Source organism: Bidens hawaiensis, unplaced genomic scaffold (assembly GCF_021521415.1).
Source record: "Bidens hawaiensis isolate Kalapana, Puna unplaced genomic scaffold, B.hawaiensis_p1.1 tig00009619_1, whole genome shotgun sequence".
Lineage (NCBI taxonomy): Eukaryota > Viridiplantae > Streptophyta > Magnoliopsida > Asterales > Asteraceae > Bidens > Bidens hawaiensis.
The window spans coordinates 868,810-890,655 of record NW_027491720.1 but is presented as its reverse complement, the minus strand read 5'-3'; the positions used below and the strand labels follow the sequence as shown (position 1 = coordinate 890,655).

The 21,846-nt window shown below is 35.5% G+C and overlaps 2 protein-coding genes across 2 annotated transcripts; one reads left to right on the top strand and one right to left on the bottom strand.

Moving 5' to 3' along the window:
- Positions 1-5,125: 5,125 nt before the first annotated feature.
- On the top strand, positions 5,126-14,813 carry LOC143533137 (putative serine/threonine-protein kinase CST). The gene is made up of 6 exons (XM_077028000.1): positions 5,126-5,420; positions 9,164-9,486; positions 12,100-12,124; positions 12,232-12,311; positions 14,268-14,391; positions 14,500-14,813. Exons 1-6 carry the CDS (start codon positions 5,126-5,128, stop codon positions 14,811-14,813), a joined length of 1,161 nt encoding a protein of 386 aa, XP_076884115.1.
- A 625-nt stretch (positions 14,814-15,438) lies between these two features.
- LOC143533136 (serine/threonine-protein kinase PCRK2-like) lies at positions 15,439-19,600 on the bottom strand. The gene is made up of 7 exons (XM_077027999.1): positions 19,319-19,600; positions 18,638-19,214; positions 18,097-18,389; positions 16,629-16,770; positions 16,400-16,542; positions 16,007-16,127; positions 15,439-15,789 (listed from the first exon to the last, which is right to left on the bottom strand). The coding sequence occupies exons 1-7, from the start codon at positions 19,598-19,600 to the stop codon at positions 15,446-15,448; spliced, it is 1,902 nt and encodes a 633-aa protein (XP_076884114.1). The 3' UTR covers positions 15,439-15,445.
- Positions 19,601-21,846: the final 2,246 nt, after the last annotated feature.

Genomic DNA, 21,846 nt, shown 5'->3' with positions numbered 1-21,846 from the left:
TTGATATTATCTTAATTACACCTCTTGTACAGGGTATTGCTCCATCACAACACTATTTCATCAAAACTTATCTCTGTAGAATATACTACTACTCTTACAAAAGTTTCGATGTTTCTTAAATGTGGACATACTCCGATTTCTTACTGAAATAATCATCACAAGAGAAACTACGACGACTTACATCATTAAGTCGTTCTTCTATTAGAATCTATTGGTCTATAAATATTGACCTAAGCATGCAAATTTTTTTAAAGGCTTCTAAGGTCAGTGAGAGCAGTAAAAGTCTTTATAAGGACTTGTAAGAAGTACAAGAGGAGGGGGAGAGAGTCATTAAATTTTACTTCATATTTAAACTCCAATTACACCTCTTGTACACCATACTGTACCAAATCTTATATACCTAGAATCCTAAAACTGATAGCAACCTAACCAAGAGCTAATCCATAAAACCGAGACTTTTAAAATTACTCAATAATCAACTCAGGAGGCCATCTAGGTTTTAAAACCTACTAACACTGATGATTATGTAACCTCCCTAACTATAAGTTGAAATGGATGTTGGAAAGTTTAACGATCCTACCCCTTATAATTAAACCATTAGCATCAATCATAATTGACTCCATAAGTCAGGATAACGTTTTGAGATTTGGTTGAATCACCTTAGAGTGTTCATAACTAAACTAAATCCCAATGCGAAACGTTAAGACAATAAGAAGCACGATTGATTGTTAAAGGTTATATTCAAGGATAACCCAATTATCAAAAAAAAATATTCTTACCTATGTTACAAAAGATTTCTTTAAGGATCATTATTGTTCTAGTAGCTTACAATAGTTAAGAGCTACAATAGATGAACATTAAAACAACTTTCCCTAACAATCGGCTTACATATTTATATGTTCATAGAACAACCTAAAAGTTATACTGAATGTCAAAGAACATTTAGTTTATAAGTCAATAAAATCCATATATAGGGTAATGCAAACATGTGACACTCGTCAATTTCAGGTTAACTCCGTTAATCCGAACTCCGTTAATTCAAACTTAAGATCACACGAACTATAACGCATATCTCATTACATTTAAATTAGGTTTTAAATGACGCATGGCAATCCACACACAAATAGTCTTTCGGAATTTCACCGAAACACACACGAGTCGACTCAAACCGTTGGTGAACGAACAATAAATATCATGAACAAGTATTTGATAACTATGTGTTAAATTATGCGTTACTTGATATTTACGTGTATGAAATTAATTATGAATGGTATTAACTAAGTTGTGCTAGAAATCGAGTAACTAGAAGTGCAAGGGGTAAAGTGTAACATGTATTATATTTAATAAGTATATAAACAACATATTATTACATAACCCTAATTCCACTCTCTCCCTCTCCCCTACACGACGGCAGCCTCTCTTCCCCCTCCCCTCGACCGATTTTGCACACACACATACATACAAGAAGATTACAAGTTATTTTGAAGGTTCAAGAAGCTAACTAGGTAATATAAACACCATATCTAATCCATGCTATCCTTTAATTGTATGATTAAACCTGTAATCATAAATCATAAAGTGTTAAATTTGTTTTATTGTTGATGAATTAGGGTTACATGCATGATTGTTAGTTCATAGGTTAATTGTTTGTTGAGTTTTGATGAAAACTGATGCTGGACAGATTATTTAATTCGTGTTTGGACGACTGTAACTCGATGTTAAGTTTATTTTTTGATGCGATTGTTGATTCAACAATATTCTAAGTCGAGTCTAGTTTCTGGAAAGTCCGAGTTTGTAATTTTTGGATGCATAAAAGCTTGTTTTTATGATTATACAAAACTGTTGTGCAAGGCTGATTTAGGAGACCTGTTGTTAGGCTGTTTTGCGACTAAGATATCTCATAAACTACAAGACCAAATGGGTTGGTTCCACTTCTGGAAGAAAATATATTTAGTTAGGAATCTAACCCAATTGGTCTTGCATTAATTGTATTTGTCATTTAACGGGAATAACATATAAAATTCTGTTGCGCATGATAATGATTGCTGTGTGTTTGCTGTGGTGTTTTGATCATTGTGATAAAACTCTATATGATAAAAATATAATAAAAATATTTTTAAAAACCTAACTCACGTGTGCTTCTGTGATGATTTTTGGTGATTTTTTTGACATGTTAGAATTTATTAATAAGAGTAATCTTGTCGAGTGAAAATCTGCCTGGATAATTTAGCTGCTGTATTACTTGATTTGTCATGAAAAGTGCATAACCGATCGATGTTTGCTATGTTTTGACCAAATTGCCCTTGTGGGGGATATTTGCTAGTAATTTACAATGTTAATACTTGACACTTAAGTAGTTGTTTACACATGTAACGTATTCACCAATGTGTTTGTCGAGTCACACTTATTTCACGAATGGAACACGAAACGCATCTCATGCATAAGTTGTATGTGTCGAGTCTAGGGACTCACTCATAGTTTAAATACTTAGAAAATCTCATTTTTGTTGTTAGAGCACTAGTGAGGATTTTCTGTGACGCACATCTCTCTCGGAATTCTTTTTGATTTTCTTCGCAAACAGTAAGTTTCACGTCCCCTTTTTACTCTTTTTAAACGCTTTTATTTTGGGGAGATAACATACTCCAACGCTGTAGATTTTGTTTAGTTTTTATATATCACTTGTAAGGCTAAGTGGCAAACAAACCAACTAAAGTCCTTCATAACATCGAACTGATTAATATTTGGATAATAGCGAGTCACTGTTGAGTAGTACTACTGGGTTTGACAAACCCCACCCAACTCTAAACTCGACTGTAGGTCGAGTGGGTGTAATCTTGGCTAACACATTACCATGGTCGTGGTTGACATGGTGGCAAGTCAATTGATAAACAGTTAGCTTCGGTGTCGAACACTTAGTAATACTTTTTGATAGGTTAGCTACCTATTGATATATATAAATTGACTTAACACTATCCGGTAACGTAAAACGTAAACGCAAACGCTTTATTTATATAAACTTGTGAACTCACCAACCCTGTGTTGACACTTTTAGTATGTTATTCTCAGGTAGCCAAGGCGGGCGCGCGGTATAGGAACATGCATTCATTAAACACCATCGCTTGAAAACTTCTTTTAATTTTTATCTTAATAACTTGAGTTTTTAAGTCGTCCTGTGTGGCGCAAACTTTTTGGTTTACAATTTACGCTTCCGCAGTTTATTTAAGACTTAATGTCTTGTTGGTTTGAAAACTTTAAACATGGTGTTTGATTATAACTAATGATTCCGATCCTGTTAGTTCACACCCTCTGACGGTAAAACTCCGTTAGTGGATTTTGAGGGTGTGACAAAACATCAAAATATGATGAAATATTTAAACAATTATTTTCATCAAAAACAAGTGGATTAATGTACCTACCTCAAGATGAGTGGGAGCAACTAAAAACAAACTTGTCCTTATATAGATGACATTCTTCTGACAAGTATATGTTACATGAGTCAAAGCATTTTCACACATACTTTGATATTATAGATCTCAGAGATATTCCTTACACATGTAACAAACATTATTGCTCTACTTTAGAGGATAATAGGAACACATAGATTATTTCCTTATGCTTCATTAAGTAGAAACCTTATATAAGTTCAAGTCTATACTCGTTTAGATATTACTCAAAATTGCAACACACTAGATATGTCTAGATTAATGTAAAGCATCTAAAAGAGTACTAAGATATCTTTAAAAGAAACGAAAGACTTAATTTAAAAGAAGAAGTGAGAATTTAAACCGGTAGATTACTCTAAACTCCGTCATATTCAAAGATAAGAAAATATAATTTTCGGGATATATTCTTATGTCAGTAGACAAATCTATCTCATGGAGGAGTCATAATGAACTGATAACAACAACCTAAGTGATAACGACATAATATGTTGATTAATTACAACGTTGTTGTCAATAGATGTTGAACATTTATTAGTGGACTCATAAGTTTTTATTAAACTTCATATAAATTATATATTGAAGACTTATTGTGATAAAGTCAGCTACCATATTTTCTCAAACAGTAACAGTTTGAGAGGTGATGCATTAGATTTTGATATGAAATTAATTATTCGTTTATGAATGAATTGAGGAATCTAAATTTTCATATCAAATACATTCATGATATGCTTAAGGATCCGATAAATAAAAATCTCACCCATAAATATTATGAAAGCGCTTATAATAATGACGGGTTATTGATGACTATGCGCAACTGCATATCATACTATGAATGATTAACTATTAAATTTCCTCATCAGTTTTGATTTGTATGTCTCTTAATATGTTCTGCATGCATAATGACATATAGACAAATTATTATACAAATCAAACGTTTGAAGGGCTTACTTGAAAATTTTGATCATAGCTACTTAGGTTTTAAATAAGGACTGCAGTATAATTAATGGGGTCTTGAGCTGATGTTCAATTCAATGACTGTATTTCTCTGCTCCAGTTAAAGTTTAAAGCTAAAATGAGTGTTAACAACTGATCAGGCTTATCTAATACTCATAATAAATGATTGCTCGGCCAAGTGGGAGAATGTAAGAATAATATATAATAGTATATATTTATATATGGCCATTATAATCATTTATATTATAATAGATCAAAATATTAAATATACCTTATTATATATTAGTTTGGTAATTGTTGATGGACATATTATCTATAATTAACTAATAACGGGTTTCCCCTTAGGTGTATATATAGAGAGATAAATATTAATATCATAACCTAATCACACACACATAGCAATTTTGTGTGCCTCCTCTCTCATAAAACCGGGTTCCTCTCAAGAACCCTAACACCATCCTTAACTATACATCCTAAATGGGAACTCGACCAAGATGACAAACATGTCGACTATCTCATACTCTGCTGCGATTTTTATTCTCCATGCTGTAACAAGTTCATAGGTTTAATATTTATCATGTTTTATATTACTTACATGAAGAACTGATCAACATAAATCACTAAGGCAGAAAGTCAAGAACAGTTTTTGCAGACTATTCATCCACCATCCCCTACCCCATGTTGCCTTTTCGGCAAATCAGCAACGGTTCCGTGGTTCAGGTTCATACATGACTAAAAACATATCTCGTGGCTCAACTTCTCAGGAAAGTTCTCAATCATTCTCCAATGGTCCTCGCCGTCCTCCTAACTGTCAGTTATGCCGAACCGATGGGCACTATGCAAACAAATGCCCACGTGTATCTTCATTTGCATCTGCCTCCAATACCAATGAGGATATTACTCAAGCCTTTCAAGCACAATGTCATGTCACCACAGAAGCTCCTGATTGGTTAGCTGATTCCGTGGCCACCACACACATGACCAACTCCACGGGTCCTCTTCATAATACCATTCCATATACGGGTAATTCTAAAGTGGCCTTTAGTAATGGCAACTTTTTACCTATTTCTCATACGGGTCAATTTTTTTTAAAACAAAAACTTATCACTAAAAGATGTCTTGATTATTCCCAGTTTAACCACAAATCTATTATCCGTAAGTCAATTAACCACCTATTATCCCGTTGATGTCTTATTTTTACAACCTTTCTTTACTATTCGGGACCGGAAAACAAGCCAACCTCTCGCCCAAGGTCGGTGTGAAAACGGTCTCTATGTGCTTCGGGGTGGAAATCTTGCTTTTGTTGCTTCGCTTTCTTCCAATAAAGCTTCATTAGAATTATGGCATAAACGTTTGGGCCATGTTGCATTTGACACTATTTCTATTTTAAAGAAAATTGGTTGTTTATCATTTACTTCTATTTTACCTAAGCCCAATGTTTGTTCCCATGTCAACTTACAAAGGCTCTTAAAATGCCTTTTGATTAAATGAAAAAACGTGCTTCAAACCCTTTGGATCTTATTCACTGTGATTTGTAGGGTCCTTCACCTGTTATGAGTGTTGATGGATATAAATATGATGTTGTTTTTGTTGATGATCACGCGCGGTTCTCATGGCTCTATTCACTTAAAACGAAAAATGGTTTTTTACTCTGTTTTATCCACTTTCTTACATTTTGTACCAACACGATTTTCACGAAAGGTTAAAGTATTTCAAAGTGATGGTGGTGCAGAATTCATAAACCAAAATGTTCGTCAGATTTTTTATGACAATGGGACCTTTCATCGCTTATCTTGTCCTTACACAGCTCCACAAAATGGTAGAGCCGAAAGAAAACACCGTCATATTGTGGAACCAGGCCTAACAATGCTTTTCATGCTCATGTACCCGCCACTTATTGGGTTGAAGCTTTTAGCATAACCACCTATATTATCAACTGTTTACCTTCCGCGGTATTAGATAACAAATCACCATTTGAGATTTTATTTTATACCTCACCGGCATACACCAATTTTCAGGTTTTTGGTTGTCGGGTTTACCCGTATCTTCGTGAATGTGCTCCTCACAAGTTAGCTCCTCGAAGTATTCCGTGTATTTTCAAGGGTTATGCAACCCAATACAATGGTTGCAAATGCTTAGACATGCAAACCTCTCGCATGTACGTCACGCGCAATGCTTGTTTTGATGAAACCTTTTTCCATATGAGGGTTGCTTTTTTTCATCCAGCTTACTCACTCTTTCCTTGTCTGCCTATCAAGAGGATGATCCCATACTTTTTCCATCTTCTATGTAAAGTCCTCCCCAAAATGCCCCTGCCAAAACTCAACCTTCTAATTCATCTTCACATCTGTGTCCTCTGTGCAAAGATGACTCTCATGCACACACTACTTCTTATGCACCTATTGATATACCTACAACACCTTTATCCCCTGCAACTTCTGCCACCAACACGCCATCCTCAACTCCAATCAGCCCCTCTCAACCCTCATCACATTTAGCCACATTAAACCCAACCCCACCTTCTGCCTCAACTCTAATCGGATCAACCCCGCATACCGATCCCTCCCCGTCGCCAACTCCACCACAGTCAATTTTTCCCAACCGGCTGCCCCATTAATCCCAACCCCGCCACCACCATAGGCCCATCCCATGATCACTCAGTCAAAGGTTGGCATCGTCAAACCTAATACCAAACATCATGCTCACCTTGCTCATCTCATGCATCACCATATCTATGCAGCTTTGTTTGCTACGTCTAATCCTAAAGGATTTCGATGTGCTTCCAAGATCCTTTATTGGATGCATGAGGAAATTAATGCCCTTCAACGAAACCATACTTGGAGTCTCGTGCCTCAACCATCGGCTAACATCGTTGGTTCCAAATGGGTATTTCGTACAAAGTACCACTCTGATGGATCTATTGATCGACATAAAGCTCAACTTATCGCTCAAGGGTTCACTCAAATCCCAGGACTTGACTTTCCTCAAACTTTCAGTCCATTGTAAAAGCTTCAATGGTTCGTATCGTTCTATCATTAGCGGTTATCAACAATTGGCCATTAAATCAGTTGGATGTCAACAATGCCTTCTTAAACGGGTCCTTAACCGAAACCGTTTACATGGAACAACCACCGGGCTTCGTCGATTCGGCATTGACCAATCATGTGTGTAAACTACATAAATCTCTTTATGGTCTAAAACAGACACCCCGAGCTTGGTTTCAATGATTAAGTTTGTTTCTTGTTACTTATGGTTTTTCGTGTAGTAGAGCCAACACATCATTATTATTTTTTATAAAAAAGATTGTCTTATGTATCTCCTAGTTTATGTGGACGATCTCATTCTCACCGGTAATAAACCCGTTATGCTTACCAAATTTATTAATCGTTTACATAACGAGTTGCCATCGAGGATTTGGGGTCCTTAAATTATTTTTTGGGTTTGGAAGTTGTTCATACAGAAGGTGGGTTGTTCATTAGTCAAGCAAAGTACGCGCATGGCATTCTTACTCGTGCGGGACTGGTTGATACCAAACCTGTTCCCACACCACTTGCTACTACCGACTCATTCACCTCCTCCAGTACACCTTTCTCCGATCCTACCTTTTATCGCTCCATCGTTGGGGTGTTACAATACCTGACAATTACCCGACTCTCGACCCTTTCTTATGATGTCAATCAGGCATGTCAGTTTTTGCATGCTCCAACCGAACATCACATTCAGCTCGTTAAGCATATATTAAGGTATGTTAAGGGGACAATCTCACATGGTCTTGTATTTCAACGCCCGAAGCGTACTACTATTTTAGGATACTCATATGCCGATTGGGCTAGATGCATTGAAACACGACGTTCGACATATGGCTATTCTATTTTTTTTGGAGGCAATCATGTTTCGTGGAGTGCCAAAAAGCAACCCACGGTTTGTAGGTCCAGTTGTGAGTCGGAATATCGGGCCATGGCTAACACCGCTTCTGAAATCATTTGGATTACACACTTGCTACTTGAGCTTCATGCTATACCACCGGATAGACCTACACTACTTTGTGATAATCGTAGTGCCTTATTTATGAGTCAAAATCTCGTTTCTCACAAACGGGCTAACCACATTGACTTGGATTATCACTTTGTTCGCGAGCTCGTTATGTCTGGAAAGCTTCATACTCGCTTTATTCCTACCAAGCTTCAACTAGCTGATATCTTCACAAAGAGTTTGTCGAGACCTCAATTTGAACACTTTTGGGAGTTACTTCGTGTTCGTTCACCGCCGTTTCGCTTGAGGGGGGATAATAGACGGTAAATATTGCAATCCCAGTAATTTTTCTCAATCCCGTTAATTACTCTCTGTGACATAATTGTATTCATTGTATTGATTTTTTCCTTTCTTGTATTATATTGTAAATGATGATTATATATTAATGCATCTCTCTCCCAATTGGGTAGAGAAACATTCCACTTACATGTTTATTAATATTGAAGATATAATTTTTGTGTGAAGGGGCTTGCCTGGAGCGTAGGAGGATGTTGCTAGTATAGAGGCTTCATATTACCTAAGAAACTTATTCTTAAAATTGGTTCGTAACTTTAAATTGCATATTGCATTATAAATGGCGTTCACATTAATTCCCTGTACGTAGTATATTGTTCGTGGTCATTTGTTCATGGTCATTTCTTTACATGGTCATGCATATTGAAACAAACACTATTTTATATGGTGGTGGGAAACTTTAAGTTTTGATAATCTGTATTGAAATATTTCAATCCAAGGCGATTCAAAGTTATCAGGTAATAGCAAGGGCAACAACCGAATTGCTAGTAGTACTGTCCGTGATATGTTTCCAGAGATTAAAGATGTTCCTGCAGATTCCCTTAGTCCAAGCCCAAGTTTGAAAGAATATAGGTTTGATGATCTAAAGACAGCTACAAGAGATTTTAGTCAAGATTTTTTCTTGGGTGAGGGAGGTTTCGAGGAGGTGTTCTTAGGTTGGGTCGACAAGAAGACGTTAGCCCCTTCAGAGTATGGTGATGGAATTGATGTGGCTGTTAAACGGCTGCGTCAAGAAAGCAATCAAGGGTATGCTGAATGGCTGGTAAGTATCACCAAATGTACATCAACTTACACCTATATATAATTGTTATACATAAGGTCCGGTTCATCAAGTGGGTCTATTTGGTCATGTAATCCACACCCGAACCCGATGACCTGCCGTGAGCCCATGACCCGGTCATAGCCACATATTTGCCCCATGGAACATGTTTCCTATGTTTCACGTTCCATTAATTAGTGTTGGTTATTACCGTAAATTATGGGGTCATGTTTGAGTTAGTTTCTTTTGTGTTTATTTCCTATATGTACTAGAATTTTAATCAGTGAAGTCGGTGATGTTTATGATGAAAAACTATTGTATTGATTTATCTTGGGAGAAAGAGGTAGATTGGTATGTGTCTATGCTAGTTCAACCTTGGCAAGTTGGATGGTGTTCTTAGACCCAAGTCTCTAACTGTGGTGGGGTATTTGTATCCTTGGCTGGAAATCTGTTGCCGTGTATCTGCATCACAAACTGACCTTAGATCTATCCTTTTCTACCATTGAATTCGAATTCTAAGAGTTTCATATCCGTTATCAGTGACTTCCTATCGATAATGAAGGCCAGAAATTTTAACCTGATAGAAAACATAAGACTCTATAACTCTATATTGAGGCTTGTGGAGTATCATTTGTTAGCGGAAGCCGGTATCACAATCGTCGTCATCGTATTTGTGATCGTGTTTCTGTGTTTGAAGTGTATGTTCATATATATGACATATGACAGTTAATTCACAAAACGATAGACCAAAAAGTGGATATTATGTATTGAATATCTTGGTGCATGTAAACGCTTACAACGTGGTATATATATATACATGACGGTGGGTAACCGTTTCCTAACCGCTACGACGGTTATATAACAAACTTTATTATATGTTACCCAACATAATATCTAATCTATGTTAATTACAATAATAACCTAAGTATAATACTAAGTTTAATTTATCATCTAATATCATTTTACTTACATAGTCTCACTAGCTTGGTTATGTACATTAACACTCTAGTTCAAGTGAATGTTTCAAGCAACATTCTGTAAGCACTTTATTTACGGGTTTCTTCTAACATTTATACAACCTTGGTTAATATTAAACAGACCTATGGTAAATCTACAAATTGAACAATAGCTTTTTTGTTATGTTTGGATGAAGAATAATGTAAAATCATAAAGTTACAAGGCTCAACTAGGAGTCTCTTGCATACCACATAGAACAATATATATATACTATCTTATAATACATATAAGGAGGATGAAATAGTAATTTCACCAAAAACTCTTAAATCTAAGAGTTTTACAACTCTTTAAGCTTGAGGTACAACAGGTAAAGCATATAGATAATGGCGGGATTCAGAATTCAAAAGGAGATTGGGGTTTAATAATTTGAGAATCCAAATCAGATGAATAATACTCTCATTATTCTTTCTTTTGCTCTGTACTTTGTGGGCTCGCAATCCTTGAATTAATTGCAGATCGTAAGGTAAATACTCCCAATCTCGATATCTACATTAATTTCTTCATCATAGATCTTGTTCGATTGCTGCTAATAACCGGCAATCAAGATGGTGAGAGCCTCGTGGTTGATGGTTGTCGGAAGACATTAGGGTTCCGGTGGTTGGTAGTGAGTTGCTTGTTTCTAATTCAACTGACAAGGTTAGCTTATTCACCATTATCAGTTAAGCAAGTGTTGTTTTGTTGCAGATGGAAATCTTCCAGTTTTCTTGGACCTTTAGGGTTTAATTCTAACGGAGTTGTGGTGGCACCCAGTACTAATAAGTTTAAGCAAGTTGGGGTAGTTCGTTTATCTGCATCTTCTTCTTCAGGTTTTGTTTAATTCATTGCAACTGATGCTAAGGTATGATGATACTATTAGATGTAATGAATTAGAATAATGCAGAAAGTGTAATTTGGATGCTTCTTTTATTTCAAGCCCTAAAAAAACAATCAGATCTTGTTTCGGTGCATGTCTAATTTTAAGTTTCAAGGAGTTCACATGTCGCTAGAGACAGCGAAATGAAGCTACAGCTTTAGGGCCTCATTTTCAAAGGTCTCCAATTTCCAAAACAAAACTAACCATTTTACATTTGTAATTTGGGATTTGGATGTGATGATAATGTATATTTGTTAATTAATATTTAATTAAGAACATATTTGAGCCTAAATTCGTTATCTTGGGCCATTTTTTATGACTAAAAAATCTCATGCCAAATGGCAAAATCGAACTGATCCTAAACATATAACCCTAAAAACTGAAACTGAACTGCTTTTAGAAACTCAAAACCAAAATCGTGGTTTTTGCACTATATGCATACCGAGAAAGAGGTCATGCTATACACACAAACTGAAACTGATCTGAAACGAAGCTTTAAAACCAAAAGCGAAACCAAAAACTATAAAACGAAAAGGGGACCATAACTAAAAATTCGAATAAAATTAAACTGAACTGAACTGAAACGAAGCTTAAAAACCAAGAGCGAAACCAAAAACTGATTAAAGTCCCAAATTAAAGTTATATTGGTGCTATGGTCCATTTCTTGAAAGTTGCAAAGTAACTGTCCATTTTTTAAAAGTTGCAGTATGACATTTTAATTATAATAATGGATTTTGTTTATTTAGGAATCACTTACCAGTCACTGTCCAGGTAAATTGTACTTCTTTTTTTTGCGACTTCAATATGCATTTACTCGATTTTTATTTATTTATTTTTATTTTGCTGTTTGGAGGCGCTTGTGAGCTGATTTTTTTTAGACAATTCACTTGGCGATACAGATGACAAGGCTATTGATCAAGTTGCTGCAAATACAATTCATCCAAATGACATTAGAAAGGTAATTGGATGAAATATAAAGACCTGGTGTTGCTTTGTTTTTAATCTCCAACTCAATCAAGTTTAATTTTATTGTTATTTTTGTTCTCTAAAAGGATTACCTAAAATTTTTTAAGTTGAAAAGAGGCATGTTATTTTTTTCTCAAAGCTTATAAGAATATCCTGTACGGATTAGAAAATGTTTTCTACTTCAAAACTGACAGAAGGGTTCATTATATTGGGTCGTGCACGGTCAAAAACAGGCTTGAGTCATGACGGGCTGATTTACAACACACAAAATTTGGTCTGGGTCGTGTTACCAGGCAAAAATAGGTTCGAGTCATGACGGGTTCAGTTAATTCAGTTAATAGGTTCGAATTTTTTCACAGTTATGAGTTGGGTTCAGTTAATTCAGTTTGATCATGCCAGCTAATTCAGATTCGACTTAAAATTTTTAAAAATATAACAATTTGTCACGCGAGTTGCATAATATTTATGGTTTGTCTGAATTTTAACTTATTCTTTGCAGTTAATGATGATGCATTAAAGAGAATATATACAAATATGACATATCAAGTCTTTATACGGTAGTTATTGTCAAATGAGCGAGAAGCCGGGAGTAATTAGTTAAATATTTTTAGAAAACACATTTTATATCTTCTTGAGAAGGCCGGGAGATGCAACCGAAGCTTATGCATCTACTGATAAAGCTGCAATTGAGCTTAACTGCAAGTATGTTCTTATCCTTTTGTCTAATTTTGTAACTCTTTTAGTGTATTTAATGTATTAGAAAATGGTTAGAAATATAAGGCTATGTCAGTTTTAATGTTAGTTTTATTAAAAATATAAAACTTTGTCAGGCGAGTTGCATAAAATTTATGGAAATTCGGTTTTTGGGAAAACAAAGACCGAACTCTTGCTTTTGAGTTGGGGGTTTGGCTAGGTCAGTTTTGATGTTAGTTATTAAAAATAATATAAAACTTTGTCAGGCGAGTTGCATAAAATGTATGGTTTTATTTGATTTTTACCTATACTTATATTCAAAGTTTTGATTACGCATGCCTGCTAGATCTTTGCTTTGTATTGTAATTTGCATTTGCTCTAGGTAATTAGAACATTGAAGGTTGTTTTGCTTCTTTTGTTAGTCTTGATTGACTTACTCTTGACCCGTTTAACACTTTTCATTTTTGCTAATTTTTAATTATACACATGAGCTTTATGTACAAGAAAAACTGTTGAAATGACTTTCTCTATGACAATTAAAAAGGATATTTCATGGGCTCTCATGAGAATATAGGAAACATGTGTGTGATTTTGATGTTCACCCATTGTTGCACAATTACCATGAAGAAGCGACAACAAAATCTAGAATAACCGGCATACACTAGAAAAAACACAGAGGCAAACAAAATAATTAGAATGCTCACGATGCAAGCGAGGTACAACATCATCAGTTGTAGATTGATTTGAAACAAGAATATGTGTGACTCATGGGAGGAAGAAGATTGCATGTTAAAGAAGAGGCTAAATTGATTGATTTGTAGAATATATAGATGGATATTTGTTTGAACTCTCTATGCAGTATTTATTACATGTTGCTTTTTGAAATATCATTGTTATTTGAATTATGTAATTGCATTGTGATGGATTTATGTGTTATTGCAATACATACGGCATTTCGGAATCACGCATCCACCATTGATTTTAACCTTTTAATTTCATGATAATTGACTCAATTGAAGCTACCATACATTCATGGGGAAGACGACTTTTTATAATGATAGGAGTTGCTTGTGGACTCACATATATGCATTCCACAAACCTCATATATACATCGCGGTGTAAAAAGCATTGATATATTACTGGATGAGGTACACTCTTAAGCTGTTTATGACTAATAGGATCAAACCACTTGAGATTTTGCCTCTATGTCATCAAATTAGTTAATCACTTATTTAATTACTCTTTTTTATTTCAGGATTTTAATGCAAAACTAGGGGATTTTGGATCGGTGAAATATGGCCCCGGAACTGGGAAAACACATATTACTACACTTGTTAAGGGGTCCTCTGGTTATGTGGACCCAGAGTATTACAAGACTGGTATGTTACTATACTATAAAGTGAATTGCTTGCTTTTTTAGAAAAACCGAGTTCATTTGTTTTAAAGTAAACATTATAGTTTAGTGATAGCTAAGACCTTTCATACAGGTCATTTGACTATGAAGACTGATATCTATGGTTTCGGAATGGTGGTGTTGGAAAGCATAACAGGCAGACCCGCAATCTTTTTTTCTAATGATGAGCCGCAGACCTTGGTCAAATGGGTCAGTGATAAGGACATTTCAAATGGAAGACAGCTAAAGAAAATAATGGATCCATGTCTTGAAGACAAGTACCCCCTTAAAGGTGCTTTCAAATGCTTTGCACTTGCAGCAAGATGCCTTGCAGACAACCCCAAGGATAGGCCTTCAAGTAAAAAAGTTCAGAAGACTTTGGAACATATATATGCTCTTTACAAGTAAAGCAACGAATAACCATGCAACATAGCCCCTAGACAACAAATATACTTGAAATATGGTTTATCTGTGTTAACAATAGTTCCCCAACTAGCCGTTCAATTAAAAGATTAGATGATGTACTTACATGAATATGTATATGAATATGCAGGGCCAACTCAATATATGCGGAGACCTAAAACTAAATAAAATGTTGAGTCATTTTTTATTTTCTTATTATTTTTTTGTATGCGTATAGCACTAGTGAGTATCTAAACACCATGGAATATGGATTATATGCAATGATAATGGATATGAGACATTCCTCCTTAGCTTGTGGCCCATGGTTATTAATTTTAAGAAAAGTCTACTTCCAAAAACCCATAATACATAACCCCTATTAAAGACGGATGTCTTATAAAACTGGAGGCCTAAAGCGTCGGCCTGATTTACTTTACCCACAAGACGGCCTGTGAATATGAACATGAAATTATCTTACATAATCTACTATTTGTTATAGCACACATAATAATTTGGTGATTTGATTAAGCACTCTATTATGTCATCTTCACCATTGCAACCCATAAACCCCACTAAGCCATTGTTATAGCAATGTGTAGCCAGAAATATATTACAATTCTCTACTCCACACTTAACAATTATATGGTATCCGGTTTTCCTTCCATTAGTTGTAAAGATTGAGCATATATTTGTTCCAAACTTTGCAAAACTTCTTTACTTGAAGGCCTATCCTTGGGCCGCTTTGCAACACATCTTAATGCAAGTGTAAAGTATTTGGAAGTACCTTTCAACAGGTACCTGTGTTTAAGACGTGGATCTATTATTTTCTTCAATGTTCTTCTATTTGATTTAAGAAGACTTGCCCAATGCACCAACTGCTTTTGCGCTTCAGGCCGGTTGTTATCAAATGCCCTTTGGCCTGTTATACTTTCCAACAACACAACTCCTAAACCATATATGTCATTCTCTGTAGTCAAACGACCTGTAAAAATGAAGGGTGTTCAGGATCACATAATTATGATGTTTTAAGATTATATAAATATCGGTATTGGTAGCTTGGTATAACTATAGAAAACAAACCACTGTTCTTGTAAAACAAAACTACAAATTATAGACCAAAAGCGACAACCACAAATGTGTACTTATTAAAAAACGCAGTTTGGTTTATTAGGTGTGTAGTAACACTTCACTATGCACACCGTTGAAGTAATACTCTGGGGCGGCATAACCACAGTTTCCCAAAACCCTTGTGCTAACAAAGGTTTCCCAAGGTACATAGACATATTGCTCCACAAAGCCTGCTAGTTTTGCATTAAAATCCTGGAATAAAAAAGAATAAAAATAAGTAATTAACTAATTTGATGGCATTAAAGAAAAAAAAATCATAAGTGGCTAGATCACGAACACAAACATGTTCTTTTTTAAATAAACGAACACAAATACAAAATATGTGTTCGATTAAGCGTCCGTGTTCGTGTTCGTTTAAAGTTAAATGAACGAACACGAACACACCCTTGTTCGTGTTCGTTCGGTTCATTTACAAGCCTTATCACAACCATCAATGAAATCTTAAATAGATATAGAGTACGTACTTCATCCAGTAATATATTAGTGGTTTTCAAATCACCATGTGTGATATGCTTTGTCAAATGCAAATATGTGAGTCCACGGGCAACTCCTATCATTATAAGAAGTCGTGTTCCCCATGAATGTTGTTCGGCGATATTAGATGCATCTGAAAAATTATTCATCTCACGTATATAGCTACTTTACTGCAATGACTAAATTATATATCAAGAAAATAAAGGAATCACGATTTACTAGCGAATAACAAGCGATCAAGACTTTTGTTCGGCATATACTCGTAAACAAGCAAATGTTCATACTCATGGCTATGGCTGCAACACCCCAAGAGTCTAATGATATTAGGATGATCCAGTTGTCTCAACAAGTTCACCTCTGCCTGAAGCAGAAATTTGTGTAAGTTACATTTAGCGAAAAGATTCATAAAACATAAGAAAGAAAATATTAGTAGTGTTCTACCAAGTATGAACTAAATTCCTAAGTTGCAATCACAAAAAAAATATAGATAAAGAAAATAAACACATACTATATAGCTATGTCTGCTATCAAATGCTATGTAGTATGTACCCATAAATGTGTTTATTAGGTACCTAGTTGTACAACTAAGTATAAGGTTACAAAATATATCAAGGAGAAAGGTTTCCACAAAGTTTCGTGAATACTTGCTTATATTGGAAAATGTAGCTAAAAAACTGCTTAAACATATAAATTATGATTTTATGTGGAAATGCATCGCATAAACACATGAATTACAAGGCATTTAAACCAAACATAACAGAAAAAAAAAAGTTTGTAGTTCTAAGGAGCAGACAACACAACCAATTGCCTAGCATAAGTCTGTCAAATGTTCAGTGTTAAGCTACTTGCTCGAACCGTAGGCATGCTAGTGGAAACCACAACTAAACTGCTCACAGCATGATGCATAAGGTACTCACTAGATGTAGAGTATTTATATATATCTATCACCAATTAAGCTAGCTGCTAGTGAGACTTAGTAAATGTAAAAGTATTCGACTACATTTGAACTTAAAACTTAATCTTAATGGATGGGAACCCTCAGTTTATACATAAAAAATATGAAAAACAAAAACTAGAAACACCCAAGAGAAGCCTAACTCGGGCCCGTAGGCTAAACGCCTAAACAAATATAAAACGTACTTATGAAAATACTAGAAATATAAGAGCACATATATTAATCGTATCCAGCATTTTGCAAATAAATTTAAACAAATGATTGGAACTCGAACAGGAGATTGGTAGAAATGGCAAGCAAGAAACCAGTTTAGGGGCAGCAAATCGGGTCAAGAGCAGAAAACCAGGTCTGGAGCAAGAAACCGAGACAAGAGCAGGAATCCCAAATCAGAACAGGAGCAGGATGATGGAACCCCGAAAATAAAATATTAATTTGATAGAAATAAAAAAGAACAAGGATAGTTGGCCCGCTTCGAGAAGGGCTAGTCTCCGATTAATCCGATTCGAGAAGGATTAGGTCTTCGATTAAAAAGGTATAAAAACCCTTAATTTGATAAACCTAAACATTCATATCCATAACGTAAAACATGAACACTTATACAGACACAATTTATTAAAAAATAATGCGGTTACTTAGACCCTTCGTCTGGCCTGCCCATAGTTAAAACACAAATAAATGTAATGTCTACACTCAAATATCTTGTTTTCGTTATAGGTATAGATTTACACTTACTATCCATTCAGCAGGTCTTTGAGAGCTGTTTTTGTTTAGCCTTTTAACAGCAACAGCAATTCTAACACCTTTTCTTGGAGGGACTAATGTGTTCGGCTCAACCCAACCTAAAAACACCTCTCCAAGATCTCCCGAGCCCAAGAGCAAATCTGGACTATACTTTCTTGTGGCTTTTACTAAATCTGAAAGCTTAAATTCGTTCACACTTTGTCTCAGGCTTTGACAATCTACAGAAGCTTCTTTCAACTCAGGAAGCATATTGTTGCCTTTGATATTACTTGAATCACCTTGGACTGAAATAGATGAATACAAAGAGATTATAAAAACTTAAGTATGCAACTTCAGTCGACATATTTAAATAAACAATTTCAGGTAATATGGAGTCTTTATTCGAGCATACATCCCCCTACCCTCGATGCAAGAGTATCACCTCGGAGGCATGGATATACATATATTTCGACGTACAACTTATATACTCTAATACATGAAACCAAAGAGAACAAATTAATCGTCAACACAATTGAAGAGGAGCTAGAAATACCAGGGTGATCTCCGTTGGAGGGGAAGGGAAGCATATCAACCATTCTATCAAATAGTGTTCTACTGCCTGTAGGTCGTAGCGAACTATTGAATCTCTGTTGTAAGTTCATTATATTATCAAGACTGGCCATGACCTCAACCATGGTAGGCCGTTGTTTTGGATTGTTATGCAAACATCTGTTAGCAAGTCGAACAAATTCCTTCAAACATTTTGAAGATATCTGATCCCTTATATCTGGATCAATTATTTGCTTTAATTTCCCTTCTCTGATACAATCTTGAGCCCATGGCACTAAACCCCATTGATCCTCACCAAGAGTTTTATCCAACAATACCACCCCAAAAGCATATACATCAGACTTTCTTGTTAGCATTCCAGTTTGATAATAACTGGGATCAATATACCCAAAACTGCCTTTTACACGTGTTTCGACATAAGTAGATGGCTGATTTGTTGGGCATGTTTTTGACAACCCAAAGTCAGATATTTTAGCCGCCCAACTTTCTTGTAATAATATATTACAACTCTTTACATCGCGGCCGTAGTCCATTCCGGTTTCGTTAGCGTAACCCGCAACCTGCATGCATCTATGCAGATTTTGAGTCGCCGAAGCCAAGAAATTGGGGTATGGAGTTTATGGAGATGAGCATCAAGTGTTCCATTGGGCACATATTCATATACAAGTATCTTCTCTTGTTCATGAATACAATAACCAATCAACGACACAATATTACAGTGTTGCAACATAGAAAGCATTTTAACTTCCGCCCAGAACTCCGTTGCCCCTTGATTTGACATGGGATCTAAACGTTTAATGGCAACAACCACAAGACTTGATCCATTGATTAGGTCGCCTTTGTAAACTTTACCAAAACCTCCACTCCCAATTACTAATGATGCATCAAAGTTTTCTGTTGCTGTCAGAATTTCAGTAAATTCAAAGTGACAACAGTGTTGTGACATTTGTATGGTGGAGGGTTGATCAGTACCCAAGAACATAACTATTGACTAATGGAAGTAAAAATTGAAATGGATTATGATGAATGAAAAAGGATTAGAGTACTTGCAACTTATGAGGTTTCTTCCTAGAAACAAAGGTGGACCTTTCTTTCCACTCAAAAAGTCATCACAATTAAATAAGTCATTTCTTTCCCTTTCATAGTCGTAGAGAAAAGTGCAATTTAAAAAAAATATATTTAATCATTTCGTGTACATTATTGTTTTGATAATGGGTTAACCATATAATTTAGTATAAAACGATTACAATAAAGTGGCAGGCAAACGGATAACAAGCTGCGCCGCAACTCCCTTTTGAATAGCAAAGCCAATCCTGCATTAATACATTTGTAGTTATTTGTAGTTAATGGTTTATTGGTAAAGGCAAAACATTAAACTACAAAGACTATACGGAGCGCATGCTATACTTGTAACATCCAATATTTTCCGTATCAATTAACCGGACCCGTACTAACATTCGGGTCTTGGTTTATAAATAAAGGTTTATTTTACTCATGTGTCATGTGTTAGTATCGTTACAGCTCGTCATTGAAGTATCTTACAAATCATGTTTTAGCAATTATAATCAATTATAACAAACTATATTTGTGGTGGAAGCCCACCTCGCCACGCCACACGACGAGGATGGCTGGTGAGGCCGCGTAGCGCGACGAGACTGCACCAGCAGCTGGTTTGTTGTTGCTTCAAGTTCAGCTCGTTTATGCATCGTTTAAGCTTGTTATGACTCGATTATCCACTAAAACTCATCCTAATCCTTTCTAATGTTTATATCACTGATTCTAGAATACTCTCCATCGATTTCTAACTATAATATACAAAATTTATCATCATCCGTGGGATAATTATCAAGTTATTGTGTTCATCACCATATATTCAAGTTTTAAACGAATTATCGTTAGATTGTTGATAAGCATAAGTTATAAATCCGATTACCATATATACTAAGGAGTATTTTCGTTATTCTCGGCTACTCAACTCGTTACTTTCAATTATTTTCACGAATTCAAAGTGTTCTTCGTTGGTTGGCTTTCAAAAGCTAAAGTTCTTAATTTTCTCGATTTCTCCTAGTTCTAATCAGAATTACGGGTAAGTTTGTAAATCAAAGTTGTTCTAGTTCATCATAGAATCAAAAACCCTCATTCAGTTAAAGGACTGAGGGGTTAACATATCCAATTTAATCAAATTCGTTTTAGGGTTTATGTAAGTAAAATTTGGAGATTTTGCAATTAACTTATATTCTGGTCAAAATTAGATTTCGGTTAAAAAGACTTTTATGTTTATTTTCACGTTTTACATGTGACAAACCAGAAACCGAACCCGTTTTCACTGTTCAGATTCTGACCCGCATCAGCTCGCTTAAAACTTGTTTTCATCATAACTCATAAACCGTAAATGAATTTAATACAATTTCAGCTGGACTATTCTCGGTTTTAATCATATTTCCATGTATTAAATTTATAGGTTGTTTTGTGTCAGATCATTCAGCTCGCTTATTTTATTTGTTTATTTTCTTTCGCTCGCCAACCTTCTAAGGTGAGTAATTCAGACAATCAGACCCCTCTTTTTCATATTTTGTTTTTGGGCGTAACATGCGTACCATATACATCAAAGTTTATTATTTACATCTATACATTATCAACCACAATTTGATATTATGTGTTTATGAATTTATTGTCCATCGATGATGTAACATCGAGAAAATTTCGAGTTCAAATTGATAACTTTCCAAAGTCTAAGGATCAAAAATGTCAAAATTCCAAAACTTAGGGTTTAAAAAGGAAAATTCTGTTTTCTTGTCCAATCGCGATACGCGACGGGACAACGGACAAGCCCATCGCGTATCGCGAAGGGCTTGGTCAAAAGCTTCTGGAAGAGTCAATAGCGATACGCTATCGTTGTTGAACCAACATCATCGCGTATCACGATGACGTGGTCTGACACACTGTGACACGTGTGCCACGTGGCAGACGATGACACAGAGTGTCGCCACGTGGCAACACGTCCGCCACGTGTCAACACGTCCGTCACGTGTCGCCACGTGTCAACACGTGGCACAACACCTGCCACGTGTCGCCACGTGGCAGGTCTACGTGGTGACTCAGGCTATCGTGTGCGTTTGTATCTAAAACATGAGACTAAGTGTCTCTAAATCATTTATAAACAAGGGTATAAATACTGGCCTCAGGCTATCG

Excerpts from the sequence above, each read along its gene's own strand:
- LOC143533136 (XM_077027999.1), bottom strand. The coding sequence starts at position 19,600 with ATGTCACAACACTGTTGTCACTTTGAATTTACTGAAATTCTGACAGCA. Across the intron at positions 18,390-18,637 it reads CTCCAACGGAGATCACCCTG|TCCAAGGTGATTCAAGTAAT; the intron begins GTATTTCTAGCT and ends CATCTATTTCAG. Across the intron at positions 16,771-18,096 it reads AAAGACCTGCTGAATGGATA|GCAGAGGTGAACTTGTTGAG; the intron begins GTAAGTGTAAAT and ends TTTCTGCTTCAG.
- LOC143533137 (XM_077028000.1), top strand. The coding sequence starts at position 5,126 with ATGACTAAAAACATATCTCGTGGCTCAACTTCTCAGGAAAGTTCTCAA. Across the intron at positions 5,421-9,163 it reads TAATACCATTCCATATACGG|GCGATTCAAAGTTATCAGGT; the intron begins GTAATTCTAAAG and ends TTTCAATCCAAG. Across the intron at positions 14,392-14,499 it reads CCCAGAGTATTACAAGACTG|GTCATTTGACTATGAAGACT; the intron begins GTATGTTACTAT and ends CCTTTCATACAG.